Below are 11,471 nucleotides of genomic sequence, written 5' to 3'. Positions count from 1 at the left end.
TTGATTAGTACACATCAAACCCTCGCATCGTGAGTGTGCGGAAGTAACGACCCCAAGGCAATGCCCCCACCCTTATTAACACGTAGCCACACCACAGATATGTATGGTACAGTGTTTACTGGTACTAGTAAACGGCTGCTGTACAATTTCCTGTGCAAAGATCTACCTCCAGCTGATCATGTCCAGCCAATGAAACCACTTATGACACGCACTGTACGCAAAACAAAACAAAACAAAGCAATAAATAATTTCTATTCCATTATCAAATTGATGATAGGCGGTGGTAAGCTGACCCCCAAAAGATCTGTGGCCAAACTCAATCTTGAGGGAGGGCGAGAGCGCGAGAGAGAGGTGAAGCTGGAGGTGGAGGTGGAGGTGCCTTGGCTGCCTATAAAGATCGACTCGTACGGCGGAGCACATATCAGTGTTTATTTTGAAAATCAAACGAAATGTTCAACCGTAAATTTTTGCTCATTTGCGTGGCATTTGCTGGCATTGCTGCTCTGGTCAGTGGCAGTCCTCACGGCGATGGCGATGGCGAAGTGCCGCCCCCAGCATTCGGTGGACTCGGTGCACCCAGGACGTTGAGTGGAGCGGAGCTGGAAAACGCTCATGCGACGCTGAAAGCCTCCCTGGACAGACTGGCCGCTGGCGAGGGACCCAGCTATCGGTAAGTCACCAAGGGACACCATCCATGGACCAAGCCATTCATTAATCCTAATTAATCCCTTTTTGTCTGTCTTTTAGAGTCTCGAAAATTCTGTCAGCCTCCGTGCAGGTGGTCGCTGGCTCGCTGAACTCGTACATTGTGGAGCTAATTGAGCCGAATGGCATCACCAAAGTGTGCGAAGTGCGGATCTGGTCCAGGCACTGGCTGCCCAATGGCATTGAGGTCACCTTCAACTGCCCCAACGAGCCGCAGGTGATCAAGTCCCACAATGCCCCACCACGAATTTGAATGCAATAAAGTTTGGCATTTTCTCTGAAACGATTTTGGAGTTTTTTCTATACCAAGTGCGATGCGAAATCCATCGAGATCCTAGCCAAATTTTGTATAATTTTTTGCATTTGCTGCTGCAGCAGATTTTGCAGGGCCAGGAGGCGTTTCTTAATGCTTCAGCTTCTAGGTAATAGTCTAGACTCCAGTCGCATTTGCAGAGAGAGAGAGTAACCTCCCCTTTCCCCTGGCACCGAACTCTGTTGCGTTTTGCTGCTGGCAATGCTGTATGTAAATTCAAGCCTGGCAAAAGCTAAATCTAAAGCTCCCCCATAAGAGAAGTGAGAGCTTTGAGCGAACGAACCGAACCGCCTCTCTGGCTTCGCTATCTGATGCATTTCGCTGCTGGCAGTGCCGCGCATATGCCAATTCCTTCCTTCCACCTTTCTAATGCAAATTGTCTACTTTCTGATCGTAATGTGATGGCAAGCAAATACTAGTCGAAGACAGGGAATAAATAAACCTAATACACTCGACAACTTGCAAATTGGCCACCGCCTGGTTGGCCGCTGCCTCCATCATCCGCGATCTGCGTCTGCCGTGCCGTGCCGTGCCGTCCCCCTCAACGCACCAGCACCAGGACGGGTGACGAAGACGACTCACGTGCATCAGAGTCAGTCGTCGTCAGGCCAAAATTTGGTCTGCAAATTGGCTCAAAATTCGCCTTCCGACAGCTAATGCCAACCGCAGAGAGGCGCAGTGGCTGTGTGGCACCAACAACAACAACTTTAATTTAATGATATGCAAAATAAACACACCCCAACACAACACAACACAACAGACCAACAACAAAAACAAAAACAAAATAAACTAAACCGAAAAATATTATAATATAATAATATTCGATGTATGCAAATGGCTTGCAAAATATGCGAATAGTGGCAACAGGAACCAAATCACATTTATTGGCGCTTTGACGCGTTTTTGCAACGCTCCGCTGGCAATGAGGAATTTGGCGCCCATCGCCCCGTGGTCGGTGGTGCGCGGTGTGCTCATTGCCATGTCGTCGTCCATGTCACACAAAGTTGCCACAGATCCGCCTGCCACACACATCAGCAGCAGCAGCAACAGCAGCAACAGCAGCAGCAGATCCAAAAAAAACCGCATGAAACTAATTTTGCCAGTTGTTGCTGTCAGCTGGCGCCACTCCAGGCGTTGCACCTAGGCGCTTCCGCTGCCAAACAGAGACAGACAGAGAGAGAGAGAGACGGCGGATGGATGAACGAACGGTGGATCGAAAGCTTGGCGGAGGGGGAACAAATAACTACAGTTAATCGACATGAAAGTACGAGAGCCCCTCCCACCAGAAAACCCAAAAATAATAATTTCAATTTTCAAAATTTACAACAAAATCGAAAGACAAATAAGTGATGGCGCAGAGGGGAGGCACTGTACTCACCGATGGCGTCAAGTCTCGCACAAGTACTACCCTTTTTACCCACACAAAAACCAAAGCACCTGTAGAGCCCATACCCCCCAATACCCCTTGATTCGTATTCCGCATCAAAATATCTATGAAAATTTGCTGAAAACCCAAAAATCTATGCCATGTTGTTGCTGTAGCTGATGTTTGTTTTTCCTCAGTTTTTCCTCAGTTTTGTGGTTTTTTTTAATGTTCAGAGTCAATTAAAAATTGTAAATTTTACTTATAATTTTAAGGTAGGGTAGGCAAAAATGCAATGCGACCAACGTACCCGACGACGACGACAAGCAAATAAAAAAAAAAATTTGCAATTAAAATTTTTCGCGTCTTTGTCACGGCAACATACTGGCCGGGGCAGGGTGGGGTGTCGTTTGCAGCATGGCAGCCGGAAGACGGAGCAGACGGAGGCGAGAGAAGGTTGAGAAGGTTGGGCCCCCGCTTGATGGCGGCAAATTTGGCGTTGAATGAACCTCACCCCCAGTCGCACCACGTTGCCCCCGGTCTCCCACACGTGGAGGATGGGATGGGATGGGATGCGATGCGATGCGATAGTTGCAGCAGCGGCAGAAGATCGGGTGAACTGTTTGCGTGGCCCATTGCAAGCATGAAGATGCACCCGTGCCGACATGGAAGGGTAATTGTGTTGATTGAAGATATGTAAATATGCACACACTCGTAGGTGCAACAGAGGCAAATGCGACTGCGTCTGTAGATTGCCGTGAACGGAAATGAACCCTCAGTTGAGTCTCGGCCACAGTTCATTTGAGTTTAATTGGTTTTCCAGTGCATATCATACTCGTGTCTATCACATATGTAGGTAGGTATATTAAAGCAAGTGAAAACCAAGCGTGAAGAAGGACATACGAAGGTTAATATTAATAATCAACACATGCTTATATTATTCAGTTGAAATTAATAAAAACAACCAGAGCTAATACTTATGGTAACCTCTCGAGGTGGAGGATCTGCTGCTGTATTGCTAAAGCTGTTTTTCAGAATACTTCCTAGAGGATGGAATAACACCCTTATACTCGAAGCTCGAGTTGAGCATCAATGGGGAATTTATGTTGTGTTTTACCATTCTCGGGCATTCTCTTTTGCCGCATTCACTTGTGCGTCTTGAGTTGAGAGCAGGGGCTTATACACGATATTTACTCCAAGGCTTAAGGATTTCTGCTATCTATCATTATGGATCGATTGTGGGGGTGATCTGTGAGTTAAAATTCCGACCAAATAATAAAAGTATTTACTCTCGAAGGTTTGCTCTTTTATTCGCTAAAAGTCTCTCTACTCGTAGCTCAAAAGTCCCTTCGTTTGGAAGCTAGCACGCTGCTCTTCTTGTTGTAGGATCAGCTGGAGAGCTGAATTTCCCATGGGGAAATTCCCCTTTGAAAGCCTCTCTTGGGCTTTCTTCACCCAACTTCATTTACCGCTATGCCTGCCTGCTCTACAGCTACAGCTACCAACCTGCCTTGGTTCGAGGCATTGAATCAACATACTTGTGGCGGGCGGGTAAATTTCGCATTTGATTTTAATACACTTAAACGCAATCAATTTTATTGCTCTCGTTGCGGTTGCCTGTCGAATCGAATTCGATTTGATTTGCTTTTGAATGTGGGATGTAGGATTGGCTATGCCGATGCCGATGGGGATGGGGATGTGGATTCGATTTGGATATGGATTTTGCCTTCTGCGCCATTCGCAAGGTCCCTGCCTGCCCACCTGAGACCGTGACTGTCCCCTCCTCCACCACATGCGAAAGAAATGAAAGAAAATTAAAAAAAGAAAATCTTGTTTACAACCAATATGCGAGTGTGGAATGTTACGAAAATGTTGGCGTTGCTGTTCCCATTCCCATTGCCGTTGCCGTTGCCGTTGCGTTCCATATGCACATGCTGATCTAGGCGATCCATATAGCCATGTCTGAACTGAACGAAGACCTGAACGAGACCACGACCACTCGGAATACAGATCTGCGACTTATGTGTTAACATAAAACAGATGACGAACGGCAGCTGCGACTGCCAATTTCGCTTCAAAAACTTTCGAGTGGAGAGGAGTGGAGGAAGAAGGCAAGATGTGGAAGTGGACGTGAACGTGAACGGCGAGCGAGGTCCCTGATAGAGGCGAAGGCTTCTGCTTGCTGCTTCTGTTTTCTATCGCAGCACGATTACTCCCACCCACCCCCCTGCACCCGACGCAACGGCACTGACATCATCACTAGCACATGGATATGGGATGGCGCTGATTTGATAATCTTCATAATCCAGATAAGCTTAAATTATTGTCCAGCGTCTATGACGACGACAACGACGGCGTCCGGCTTTCTACAGCTTAGTGCAGTTTTGCGCCTACAACGGAGACTACCAGACGAGACCTACAGAGATCGCAATGGGCCAACGGTCGCTGTTGCTGCTGCTGGCGCTGGTGCTGGTGCTGGGGGTGAGTAATCTCCATGATATGGAAATCGAGCAACAGATTCCACCCCTGCACAAACCGGTTGCACCTGCGGATTCCACTTAAAGTTTAAAATCCATGATTATACTATATCCAATAATAGCTTTTGGCGGGTAATAGGTGGGGTAGGTGTTTGCATAACTAACAGCAGGTTCCCTTGCCATAATCCAATTAGTTTTATCCAATCGATTTGGCCCTAACATTTCACTCTCATCATTGAAAAAGTAATAACATTATGTTATTAACATAATTAGCTTAAAGTCTGCAAAGCATTTAATTGTTTTCTTGATGCATTTGCAGATGCTGCAATGCGGCTCCCTGGCCGGACCCTCGCCCATACCAACAGCATCTCCACTGAGGAGAGACCCCCAATCGCTGGCACTGCTACGGGCCCGTGACCAGTGCAGTGTGCACCTGAGCCACGCCCAGCGAATGCGCATGGATCGGATGCAGTATGAGAATCTGCCGCATGTGCAGCGATATGTTCACTGTTTCTGGTCGCGCCTGCAGCTGTGGCACGACGCCACCGGCTTCGATGCCCTGCGCATTGTCCACAGTTTTGGGGGACCGCGGCGACTGAATGTGGAGCAGGCACTGCCTGCCATCAATGGCTGCAATGCGAAGGCGCGCAGGTTGTCCCATGGACTTGTCATGGACTGGTGCTACAGAGCCTTTGCCTGTGTGCTGAGGACGCCGGTGGGCGATTGGTATCGCCGGCACATGGCCGATGTCATCAATGGAAATGCCTAGGAGGAACCGAAGCGACCGACTCGTCGGTTCTTATGTAGTAGCCAGTAGGCTGTAGAGAAAAACTTCACGCATTTCGATAGGAGATAGCTGCCAAAATCACAAAAAAAAATGTATGTTCAAACGATTTGCAGTCACTTCACAACGAAGCCGTTTGCAAAAATGAAATCTTCAAAAGCACGCAACTTTCCGGCACTTCAGAACATCGAAGGGGAGACACAAGTGGCCACGATCAGCGATTCTAACGGCGTACAGCGGCGTGGACAGCCACTGGAGTCTGACCTGGGTCCCTGCATACTCGACAGCTCGGGCAAGTACCAATTGTGTCCGTTTTTGAGAGCGAACGAGCAAGAAATTCCGGAAACCCAGGCAACCGATCAGAATAGTAATAGTAATCCGAAGGCTGACAATAAAGAGGAGCAAAAGGATAAGAGTAAAGAGCCGCCGGAGGAGAAGAAGAATCGCTGTCACAAGTGTGGCAAGAAATTGGGTCTGACTGGGGCATTTCCATGCCGTTGTGGCGGCATTTACTGCGCCGTTCATCGCTACAGCGACCGGCATGAGTGCAGCTTCGACTACCGCGAAATGGGCGCCAGTGAGATCCGTCGTGACAATCCGGTTACTGTGGCCAAAAAGTTGCCAGAGATATAGTGTCCATACATAAAACATATCAATAAATAGCTATGTTATCCAAAAATGCATCTACGATGCACAATCCCAATCAGAAATAATCCTATGCTGTAAAATACCAACCACAAAATACCAACAATAAAATACCAGCTAATCTCCTATCATATAATATTTTTTGAGTTTTTTGCACTTGTAAAATGCGATCAGCAAAAGGACCGTGGCGGCATAATATCATTTCTTAGCATATTTTATTTATTTAAAATTAACTAATTAATCGGAAACACTAATTTATTGCATTAATCTATCGACTAGCTTGCTGACTATCGATATGTACAATTCATTTTGTGACATCTCTAAGAGCGTGCAACTTCAAGGCACCACGAGTAAAATGCAAAAAACTAAAACCAAAACAAAATCAAAACCGAAGCTACTGGTCCCAGCTGAACCTATGCACGTGGACAGTGATGCGGCTTCAGACGAGAAGGTCCAAGAGGAGGCAAGTGCATCGGAGGACGAGGATGAAATGGACTTGGCCAATTTCAAACCAAGCTCCGCCGCCACTGCTCAGAAAAAGAAACGCAAGAAAGGCATTATTTACATATCAAACATACCCAGGCACATGAACGTGACGCGCATGAGGGAGATCCTGGGGGAGTGCGGCAAGATTGGACGAGTCTACCTGCAGCCAGAGAAGCAGTCAAGTGAGTGGAAAGCACGTGCCTTGCCGGCCACAGGCAACTGATTATCCTCTTTTGGCTTTTCTTCCCTAGGTGACAGGGCAAAGAAGAACAAGCGTAAGCGATATAACATTCACTTCACCGAGGGCTGGGTGGAGTTCGAGTCGAAGCGTGTGGCCAAACAAATTGTACCTCTGCTGAACAACAAGCAGATCTCGACGCGCAAGAGCTCTCAGTTCTACGATTCGCTGTGGAGCATGAAGTACTTGCCGCGTTTCAAGTGGGTCCATCTCACCGAGCGCATGAACTATGAACAGGCGGTGCATAAGCAACGTCTGCAAACGGAGGTGTCCCAGGCCCGCAAGGAGACGACATTCTTCCAAAACAATTTGGACAAGAGCGAGTACCTTAAAAAGCAGGCCAAAAAGGCGAAAAAACTTGACCAAGGCACCAAGAATGAGGCGTAGCATTAGGAAAAAGATATTTTTTATGTAGAACTGAATTCAAATATACATAGTTTATGATTATCAATTACAGATTCGCCTTTCAACTTTATTATGGCTTTAAGCGATTACCGTAAATAATATAGCAATTTTCAAATTAAAACGCCGATAAGTTACGTGTATCGCACGAAAATATCAACATTTAACAAATTCCTACCCTGATCATCGATAAAACATGCCAATAATTAAGAGTCGCGAGTATATCTGATCTAAAATGACGTGAAACAGTGTCGATTTCCCTCGAGCTCTGAAAAGTAGTATTGTGTTTGGGATATACACTACAAAAACATCCATATTAATATGTTCATCAATTAAAATAAAATATCGCCTACAAATATATTACCAACAAAAATAGTACATACATCGATACATTGTTATTTCAATATATATTTAACATCCCTAGCATTCCGCCATTTTCCTTTGTTGCGCCCGTGTGGTATTCGTAAATTCTGTGATCAAAAACTTATTAATTACACATAGAAAATGGTAAATTTAAATCAAGCATCTATATTTTTTTAATTGTTTACAGTGCAAGTGACAAGTTGAAAGTATAATTTATTAGTTTTCATTGATAATTTCATACAAATTAGCATTTTCATTTGCCGGGTGTGTGACCCCGACAATGACTCGAGCTCCCCAGCAAGCCCAAGCCATTTTGACAGGCGGCCGCTTCGCTTCGCACGTGAGCGGGGAGCGCCTTGCCCTTCTAGAATGTTCTCAATATTGTACAAATTAGAATGGTTTTCTTACAAATGTAATGCAATTATTACAAAATGAGCAACAGTAGAACTTTCTAGAATGCAATCCACGCCGTTTTGCAGGTTTTCGAGCGATGAATCACATCACTCGCCGCTCTCTCGCCATTTTAGGGGTTAGGTCGAGGCGATGAGACAAACGGGAGAACGAAATTAGCTGAGACACTCTCAACAAGAAATGTTTACTTTTCCCCCCATACAGGAGATGTCTCTAAATCCCGTGCGCGTTCTCAAGAATGAGGCGCAGGAGGAGAAGGCCGAAATGGCACGTCTCTCCTCGTTCATTGGCGCCATTGCCATCGGTGATCTGGTGAAGAGCACACTGGGACCCAAGGGCATGGACAAAATCCTAGTGGCCAATGGCCGCAATGCCGGCCGGGTGGAGGTCACCAATGATGGTGCTACCATATTGCGTGCCGTGGGCGTTGACAATCCAGCAGCAAAGATTCTGGTCGACATGTCGCGTGTGCAAGACGAAGAGGTTGGCGATGGCACCACCTCGGTCACTGTACTGGCCGCCGAGCTGTTGCGCGAGGCCGAGAAGCTGGTCGAACAGAAGCTCCATCCACAGATCATTGTCTCCGGCTGGCGCATGGCCACCCAAGTGGCCCTCGAGGCCCTGACTGCCGTTGCCCAGGACAACTCTGCCAACGATGAGACTTTCAAGGCCGATCTACTTAACATTGCACGCACCACACTGTCCTCCAAGATCCTGCACCAGCACAAGGAGTTCTTTGCGAATCTCGCCGTTGAGGCTGTCCTACGTCTAAAGGGCTCCGGCGAGCTCAAGTCCATACAGATTATAAAGAAGTCTGGCGGCACATTGGATGATTCGTTCCTGGATGATGGTTTCCTGCTGGACAAGAAGCCAGGTGTGCATCAGCCACAGCGTGTAAGTGTGAATGACCCCCCCACTACCCCAACCCAAACCCAAACCAACAATGCTGCTGCTGCTGCTCTCTCTCTCTCTCTCGTTCGCTCTCTCGCTTTCTGTGACTGCTGTTGCTGCTGCTGCACATTAACGCGTCAAAATGACTGTGAGCTATGTTGTTTTTGATCTCATATCACAGCCATTTTGACGAGTTTGATGTGCAGTCCATCATCCCATCCATCAATTCAACGGCAGAGTACAGAGCTTTTCCAGTGTTGCACAGTACAATCGAAACGAACGCGCGTGACTTTGCAAAGAAACCAAAGAAAATCCAAACAAAAATTCAATTCAATTATTTAAAAAGTGTGAATAGAAATGGGAAATGCATTTATGAACTGCGATTTCGATTTTTTGTTTTTATCTTTAAGCATTGTGTTCTCTTCCCTCTCCCTCTCTGTGTAGATTAAGAATGCTAAAATTCTCATTGCCAATACGCCCATGGACACGGACAAGATCAAGGTGTTTGGTAGCAGCATTAAGGTCGATTCATTGGCCAAAATCGCCGACCTGGAGATGGCCGAAAAGGAGAAGATGAAGGAGAAAGTCAACAAGATTCTCAATCACAAATGCAATGTGTTTATCAATCGTCAGCTGATCTACAACTATCCGGAACAGCTCTTTGCCGATGCCAAGGTGATGGCCATCGAGCATGCCGACTTTGATGGCATCGAGCGTCTGGCATACTGCACTGGCGGTGAGATTGCCTCCACCTTTGAGAACCCAGCGCTGGTGAAGCTGGGCGAATGCGATCTGATCGAACAGGTTATGATCGGCGAGGACACACTGTTGCGTTTCAGTGGCGTTAAGCTGGGCGAGGCCTGCACGATTGTCATTCGCGGTGCCACTGAACAGATTTTGGATGAGGCCGATCGTTCGCTGCACGATGCCCTCTGTGTGCTGGCCGCCACGGTCAAGGAGTCGCGCATCATTTATGGTGGTGGCTGCTCAGAGGCCCTCATGGCCAATGCGGTGTTCAAGAAGGCCGCCCTGACGTCCGGCAAGGAAGCCATTGCCATTGAGGCCTTTGGACGTAAGTGTCCCCTAGCAGCCCGTTGGAAATTTTGGTCAGAGATTTATATATTGATTGCTTTCCCTCCCTTTTTCGTAGGTGCTCTGCTGTCGCTGCCCACAGCCATTGCCGACAATGCTGGCTACGATTCCGCTCAGCTGGTCTCCGAGCTGCGGGCTGGTCATGCCCAGGGCAAGAACCAGCTAGGTCTGGACATGGATCAGGGCAAGGTGGCCAATGTACGCGAATTGGGCATCACCGAGTCGTTCGCCGTCAAGCGACAGGTGCTCATGTCTGCCTCGGAGGCTGCCGAAATGATACTGCGTGTGGACAACATCATCAAGTGTGCGCCACGCCGTCGCGTGCCCGATCGTGGCTACTGCTAGACTACTCCTAAGTATTCTCTTGTTCTAGGATCATATGTTTTTTTTTAAAACACCACACCCCGCACCCCACCCCCCATACCCTCCTCTCGTTTAACATTTGTACGTTGTACGTGCCTTTTTTTTCGTTTGTTTATAAACAACGCAAATAACTTCTTTACACAAGCACGCGCAACATACCCCTCCATGCCCCTGCCCCTTCTCTCGCAAAACACGTTTTATTTTTCATTTAAACGCACTGCTCCACACCCTTTAATGATTGTTAAACAACAAACAAGCAAACAAACAAGATAAAGCCCAGCTTTCATAAACAACAGACTCTGGCATCGTAGGACGAAGGAGAGCGAACAAATTAAAGCATTTTAAAAATGTCTAGATAACTGCAACAAAACAAACGCCTCGCCACACCACAACACAACACAAACATGTAAATGAATACAATTTTTGTAAACATTTTTGATATGTGCAGCGAAGCGAAGAGTCGAACACTAAAACCACACACACACACACACCTACACACACAAAGAGAAAGACCACTAAGAAATGGAAATAAAAACGATAATATTTATATGCTTAACAAAACTAAATGAAAGAATTGTGCAGTTCATTTCGAATTATCTAAGAGGTGTTTGGGAATAAGTAGACGTACGTATACCCAATCCCCACTTGGGTGGAACTGTCTACTTTCGAATTTAGTTTATATTTTTTAAGATTTAAGGCAAAGCAAATTGGATGGATTTGTGGGTGACGGACGGTAATTAACGAGCGGCATTTGGTTGGGAAGACGCCGCTGCAGCTCCACAAACTGGGCCCAATAGTTGATCATCCTGATGGTGAAAGTGTACACAACCAAAACGATTTTATTGCTCGTGTTCGTGCGCTCCAGCGAATTCATGCCACAGTCGGAGAGCTTGTCTGCATGCTGATGCACATCTGGGGTCCACATGCCTGCTGCTGCA

The 11,471-nt window shown here is 46.9% G+C and overlaps 5 protein-coding genes across 6 annotated transcripts; all 5 read left to right on the top strand.

Moving 5' to 3' along the window:
- Window positions 1-416: 416 nt before the first annotated feature.
- LOC111064946 (sarcocystatin-A) lies at window positions 417-983 on the top strand. Its single transcript, XM_022352819.2, has 2 exons — window positions 417-670; window positions 748-983. The coding sequence occupies exons 1-2, from the start codon at window positions 450-452 to the stop codon at window positions 956-958; spliced, it is 432 nt and encodes a 143-aa protein (XP_022208511.2). The 5' UTR covers window positions 417-449; the 3' UTR covers window positions 959-983.
- A 3,231-nt stretch (window positions 984-4,214) lies between these two features.
- Window positions 4,215-5,804, top strand: LOC111065156. 2 transcript variants are annotated; one of them, XM_022353159.2, is made up of 2 exons: window positions 4,215-4,862; window positions 5,178-5,804. In XM_022353159.2, exons 1-2 carry the CDS (start codon window positions 4,812-4,814, stop codon window positions 5,625-5,627), a joined length of 501 nt encoding a protein of 166 aa, XP_022208851.1. In that variant the 5' UTR covers window positions 4,215-4,811; the 3' UTR covers window positions 5,628-5,804. The 2 variants fall into 2 exon arrangements, with proteins under 2 accessions (XP_022208851.1, XP_022208853.1); XM_022353161.2 differs by lacking the exon at window positions 4,215-4,862 and adding an exon at window positions 5,027-5,101.
- Window positions 5,653-6,420, top strand: LOC111065155 (AN1-type zinc finger protein 6). The gene has a single exon (XM_022353158.2). The coding sequence runs from the start codon at window positions 5,736-5,738 to the stop codon at window positions 6,273-6,275; it is 540 nt and encodes a 179-aa protein (XP_022208850.2). The 5' UTR covers window positions 5,653-5,735; the 3' UTR covers window positions 6,276-6,420.
- A 185-nt stretch (window positions 6,421-6,605) lies between these two features.
- LOC111065058 (pre-rRNA-processing protein esf2-like) lies at window positions 6,606-7,445 on the top strand. Its single transcript, XM_022353023.2, has 2 exons — window positions 6,606-6,955; window positions 7,025-7,445. The coding sequence occupies exons 1-2, from the start codon at window positions 6,643-6,645 to the stop codon at window positions 7,396-7,398; spliced, it is 687 nt and encodes a 228-aa protein (XP_022208715.1). The 5' UTR covers window positions 6,606-6,642; the 3' UTR covers window positions 7,399-7,445.
- Window positions 7,446-7,816: 371 nt separating this feature from the next.
- Window positions 7,817-11,052, top strand: LOC111065217 (T-complex protein 1 subunit beta). The gene is made up of 4 exons (XM_022353271.2): window positions 7,817-7,920; window positions 8,392-9,081; window positions 9,523-10,150; window positions 10,229-11,052. The coding sequence occupies exons 1-4, from the start codon at window positions 7,918-7,920 to the stop codon at window positions 10,513-10,515; spliced, it is 1,608 nt and encodes a 535-aa protein (XP_022208963.1). The 5' UTR covers window positions 7,817-7,917; the 3' UTR covers window positions 10,516-11,052.
- The last annotated feature ends 419 nt before the right edge of the window (window positions 11,053-11,471 follow it).

This window comes from Drosophila obscura, unplaced genomic scaffold, assembly GCF_018151105.1.
Source record: "Drosophila obscura isolate BZ-5 IFL unplaced genomic scaffold, ASM1815110v1 contig_73, whole genome shotgun sequence".
Classification (NCBI taxonomy): Eukaryota; Metazoa; Arthropoda; class Insecta; order Diptera; family Drosophilidae; genus Drosophila; species Drosophila obscura.
This window is presented reverse-complemented; position numbering and strand designations above follow the sequence as displayed.

Coding starts and splice junctions, on each gene's coding strand:
- LOC111065155 (XM_022353158.2), top strand. CDS start 5,736: ATGTATGTTCAAACGATTTGCAGTCACTTCACAACGAAGCCGTTTGCA.
- LOC111064946 (XM_022352819.2), top strand. CDS start 450: ATGTTCAACCGTAAATTTTTGCTCATTTGCGTGGCATTTGCTGGCATT. Junction 671..747: donor GGCGAGGGACCCAGCTATCG/GTAAGTCACCAA, acceptor TCTGTCTTTTAG/AGTCTCGAAAATTCTGTCAG.
- LOC111065156 (XM_022353159.2), top strand. CDS start 4,812: ATGGGCCAACGGTCGCTGTTGCTGCTGCTGGCGCTGGTGCTGGTGCTG. Junction 4,863..5,177: donor CGCTGGTGCTGGTGCTGGGG/GTGAGTAATCTC, acceptor ATGCATTTGCAG/ATGCTGCAATGCGGCTCCCT.
- LOC111065217 (XM_022353271.2), top strand. Junction 9,082..9,522: donor GTGTGCATCAGCCACAGCGT/GTAAGTGTGAAT, acceptor CTCTCTGTGTAG/ATTAAGAATGCTAAAATTCT. Junction 10,151..10,228: donor TGCCATTGAGGCCTTTGGAC/GTAAGTGTCCCC, acceptor CCTTTTTCGTAG/GTGCTCTGCTGTCGCTGCCC.
- LOC111065058 (XM_022353023.2), top strand. CDS start 6,643: ATGCAAAAAACTAAAACCAAAACAAAATCAAAACCGAAGCTACTGGTC. Junction 6,956..7,024: donor GCAGCCAGAGAAGCAGTCAA/GTGAGTGGAAAG, acceptor TTTCTTCCCTAG/GTGACAGGGCAAAGAAGAAC.